General features: G+C 29.3%; 1 protein-coding gene across 6 annotated transcripts in view; it reads right to left on the reverse strand.

The window, feature by feature from the left end:
* Positions 1 to 5000, reverse strand: part of Fas3 (fasciclin 3) — a 311520-nt gene that overhangs the window by 11473 nt on the left and 295047 nt on the right. For 5 of the 6 annotated variants that reach the window (XM_035867455.2, XM_085661990.1, XM_035867454.2 and 2 more), the window contains exon 7: positions 3911 to 4024. In XM_035867455.2, the coding sequence (XP_035723348.1) occupies positions 3911 to 4024 (114 nt within the window). Of the gene's footprint in view, positions 85 to 3910; positions 4025 to 5000 lie in introns of all 6 variants that reach the window. The other variant, XM_085661993.1, reaches the window with a different exon arrangement.

The raw sequence follows: 5000 nt of genomic DNA on the forward strand, positions 1-5000 counted from the left end.
CTTCCTCGTCATCAGCGGGCGTTATGTGTGCCTCACTTCCGGCGCTGATACCACCGGCAGCTTCCTCGTCGCCACGTCGCCTCGCTGCAACAAGCAACGCCACGATCGGTCAAGGCAAACCTGTGCGTGTCACTTCTTGTGTGTTGTCATTGTTCTTATTATTTCACATTTTACATCATTTATTATATACGTGTGCGTGTATGTGTGAATATGCGTGTACGTGCGAATACGTGTACGCGCGTTTGTTTATGCGCGCGCGCGCTTGTGTGTGTGTGTTTGTATAATTTATGTACGAAATGCTAGTGTAGTAAGCAATTCAGTATAAGACTCTTTTTTCCTTTATTTTTCTTTTCTTTTCTTTTTTTTATTCATTTTTATCTTTATTTTTATTACATTTTTTCACTTTTTTCTTTTGATTTTCTTATGTTTTTTTTTTCTTTTTTCTTTTTTTTTTTTTTTTTTTATAGAAAAAAAATTATGTATTTCGGAATACGTATGTACGCAATAATGTTATGGTGATCGAATAAATAAATATGTATGAGCGTGTTTATGATTGTGTTTATGATAAAGTGCATGTGTACGTGCTGATTCTATTATTCTCGATCTCATTTCTCTCTTTCTTTATTTCTTTCTATTTATTTCCTTCATTCTTTTTATAATTAATCATTCTTCGTCCATTGATTCTCTTTGTATAGTACACCTCATGTATTTATCTTTATATATATATATATATATATATATATATACATATATATATATAATATATATTTATATATATAATATATATACATATATCTATATATATATATATATATATATATATATATATATGTATGTATAATTTATAAAATTGTAATTACTTTAATTCGACTGGTACAAAAGATGTGTATAAGAAAGGTGTACACTCTCTAATAATTACGAACTATAACAAAAATTATACAATGTTATATTTTATATATATACATATATATACATATATATATAAATATATATATATATATATATAAATATATATATATATAAATATATACATGTAAATATATGTATATAAAAATAAGGGAGAGATAACGTACAAACATGCTTGAACAAACTATCAGGGAAGAATAATAATAAGAATAGTATTATAGTAATCAGAAAAGTAGGGATGTTATTATTATTATTATTATTATTATTATTATTATTATTATTATTATTATTATTATTATTATTATTATTATTATTATTATTATTTGTTGAAACGTTTTTGCGACACCAAGAAAACACTTAGAGAATGAACAGAATAAATAATTGAGTTTCATCGCACTTGCCTTTGCCGATTCCATTGCCGTTGCTTGTCGCAAAACGATTTAGAGTTTTTATCGTTACTAAGTCGTCTAGAGTTTTTGCGAATAGCAATTATTAATATTATATATGTGTGGAATGGAAAGAGAAAAGAGGGAGAAAAAGAGAGAAAGAGAGAGAGAGAAAGAGAAAGAGAGTGAGAGAGAGAGAGAGAAAGAGAGTGAAAGAGAGAGGGAGAGAAAGAGAGAGAGAGAAGGCTAATAAACATACGTAATAAGTATCTAATTATATTGATGCATGCAATGACAAGTAATGATAATCATAAGCATGACGTGCATGCAATTATGTATGTATATATATTTTTTTTATCTTTTCTTATATTATTTATGTAATATATACATAAAATAATGTTGTTTTTTTTTCTTTTTTCCTTCATTTTTTTCTTTTTATATTTAAAAATCAAACGACTAACGATAAGGGAGAAAACAGACTGGATGATATATCTACTAAAAAGTGAAAGGAATTATTACAAATATTTATCAATATATTCATGCCAATATGTAGTCTCGTTTGTAATATATGTTATAATTTGCATTTGTAATAATGTTATTCTTTGTTTTTTTGTTTTCTTTAAAAGATCGTATTATCGACGGTCGGTAGCAAGCTCATCCCTCTCTTAAGCGAATTGTACATTTACACATTTTGTTCGGTGGGAAAAGTAAGAAATGATCTTATCGATTACCGATAAAAGGATCTTCGCAATGTAACACGAAGAATTTTGGCTTTACGTTTATTCCTTTATTATTCTTTTTTTTTATTTTTTTCTTATTTACTTATTTTTTCTTTTTTCTTTCTTTTTCTTCCTTTTTTTCCCTCCATTATATTCCTTTCCTTTTCAACGTGTAAACTTGCATACGCAAGCATACTATGAAATAATAAATAATTGAGAAATGAATTTAATCGAGAGAAATATAATAACGAATGATAATGAGATTCTATTGTAGGATTTAAAGCAAAGAGACTTTAGTAGCACTTTTGATTAGAAAAAAATGGAGGATGATGGAAAAGTGCCGAGGGGTGGGGGGGGGCGGGCGAGGAGAAGGGGTGGCAGGTCGAAAGAATCGTAATGGTATAAGGTTGAGGATGGATTAGGGGTTTAGTTGAGAGGGAAAGGTTGTTTGCTGTCTGAGGTGACTTACCCCTGGACAGTGTCATGCCTAGAGTACGGAATCGCACGTTTATTGTTGGTGTATCTCCGTATTCTTTACTTGGCCCGACTTGCATGCTGTCCTATCAATAGCGGCACAACACACAAGACATTTTGTATACGTACATATAAAAGTAAGATAGGTAATAAATAGAGGAAGAGAGGCAGCACTGATAAAAATTAATTTGTATAATTTTGGATCGTGACCGACCGACCGACCAATCGAGAGATCGTGTAAAAGTAAAAAGATATCTTTTAGGTACGTTAAATTTAAAAAAAAAAAATACACGTCTCTCTCTCTCTCTCTCTCTCTCTCTGCGTCCGCTATCTTTACATATACCTACACATTTTTTTTTTATACATATACATAACACCCTATATATGTATATATATATATATATATATATATACACATATGTATAGAGTTATATGTATGTATACATTTTAAACATCAAATCTTTTACGTAATACGTGTATACACTCTATCGAGCATTACCATTACTTCGTTGGTTTGGAAATTCGTGAAAGATTAAAGAGTGAAAAAATAAAAAAAATAAAAAACGAATATCGAAATAGAGAACGGATAGAACAAATATCAAAATAGTCGAGTATATCCTGGCTGATCTTTTTTTTTTTACTTTTTTTTCTCTCTCTCTCTCTCTCTCTCACACTCTCTCTTCTTTTTTTCTTGTTTTTTATTTGTTTTTTTTTTTTTTTGTTTTTTCTTTTCCTCATGCCGACTTTTACATTTTCCGATAGGCTTTCGGAATCGTAGATTAGAAAATTGTAAGTTGAAAGATACGGAATTAGTGGGATATACTCGACGTTAGAGAACGTTCATCGTAGGGTCGGATAAACTTGGCAACGGACAATGAAACTCGTTAGAACTAGCCTCTATCATCTAAAAACTTGGCAAAAATACGAATTCTTTTCGTTGCTCTTCTCTTCTCTTCTTTTCTCTTTCTTTCTTTTTATCTATTTATTTATCTATCTATCTATATATCTATCTTTCTATACTTTTATTTTTCTCTTTAATTTTCGTATCGATGCGCTTCGCTTATATATACATATACATACATATATATATATATATATATATATATATATATATATATTGTTATTGTTGTTATAATAATAGCCAGCTAATTTCACTTTTCTATCATGGACGAAAATTACCGTATATCGAATAAAATAGATAGACGGAAAGTTTCATCTAGGATAGGAGGAAAATAAAATTAACGTTTTTTTTGCTTTTAATAACAAACGTAATATAACGTTAATCTAATATTACAATAAATAGAAACAAAAAATAGTAAATAAATCGATGACATTATTTTCTTTTTTCTTTTCTTTTTTTTTTTTTGTTTTTTTGTTTTTTTGTTTTTTTTTCTTCTTCCTTCCAATCATTATTTTTCAACTCACCTGCGAAGCACCAGCGACCGGTTGCTCGAGCGAAAATCACCAGGAACACGATGAGAATCAGTACCAAAGCACCAACGACGATACCGATGATTGATCCAGCATCGAGATCGACACCTATGATCGTCGATAAAAAAAAATATATATATATATATATGTATATATCGTAAATAAAATAATTATTTATTCGATTCTCCAAATCTTTCTCTCTCTCACTCTTTCACTCTCACTCACATTCACTCTCTCTCACTCTCTCTCTCTCTCTCTCTCTCTCTCTCGCGTTAAAATGTGCATTTTTATTTATTCGTTTGCTCGCTTATGTACTTTTTTTGTTTTTTTTTTCTTTTTTTCCTTCTTAATTCGATTCTCTATTTGATTCAATATTGCAACAAGCGGTGCATTTATGCTACATGGATTGTGACGTCAAATTTATGTATATCGATTAAATACCTACGAAAATACAACGTTGATTTATGTATCATTTCACGGTTGTATTTTCAATGTTTGAATCGTTTAAATAGAAAAAACTTTTGGTCAAGCTTATTGAATGAAAAATCAAAATAAATATTCGCGATTATATAATCATGCTTTAAGTACAATTAGATTAGATTTGATATTATTACTTGCAATTTCAAACGTTTACAATGGACTATGTAATGTATTTCGTATATGTTACAGGTAATGTAAGTAATGAAAAGGGGAAACGATACTAAATGATTTTCTAGGATTTACTATATGCACACATATATATATAATATATATATATAATATACATTATGTATATATATATATATATATATATGTATATATATGTATATGTATGTATGTACATGGGGTGCCACATAGGTCCTCTACATTAATGTTATTACAGAATACACGATGCATACTGTTCAAGTTGGACTCAACGGAAAAACGTTGCTTTACAAGTTCCACGTAATCGGTGACTTTTTCCGCTGCAATTCCGAATATTCGTGAGCGTGGGCAGTGACAGTTACAAAGATTGTGCAAAGGAAAATTAATTTCAGATTTTATTCTCCAATTTTTTATTTTTCATAATTTTTTCATACGTTCACACACATCGCCCAATAGTTTT

Source organism: Vespa mandarinia, chromosome 16, assembly GCF_050613455.1.
Source record: "Vespa mandarinia isolate Hongniang chromosome 16, ASM5061345v1, whole genome shotgun sequence".
In the NCBI taxonomy this organism is placed as follows: Eukaryota; Metazoa; Arthropoda; class Insecta; order Hymenoptera; family Vespidae; genus Vespa; species Vespa mandarinia.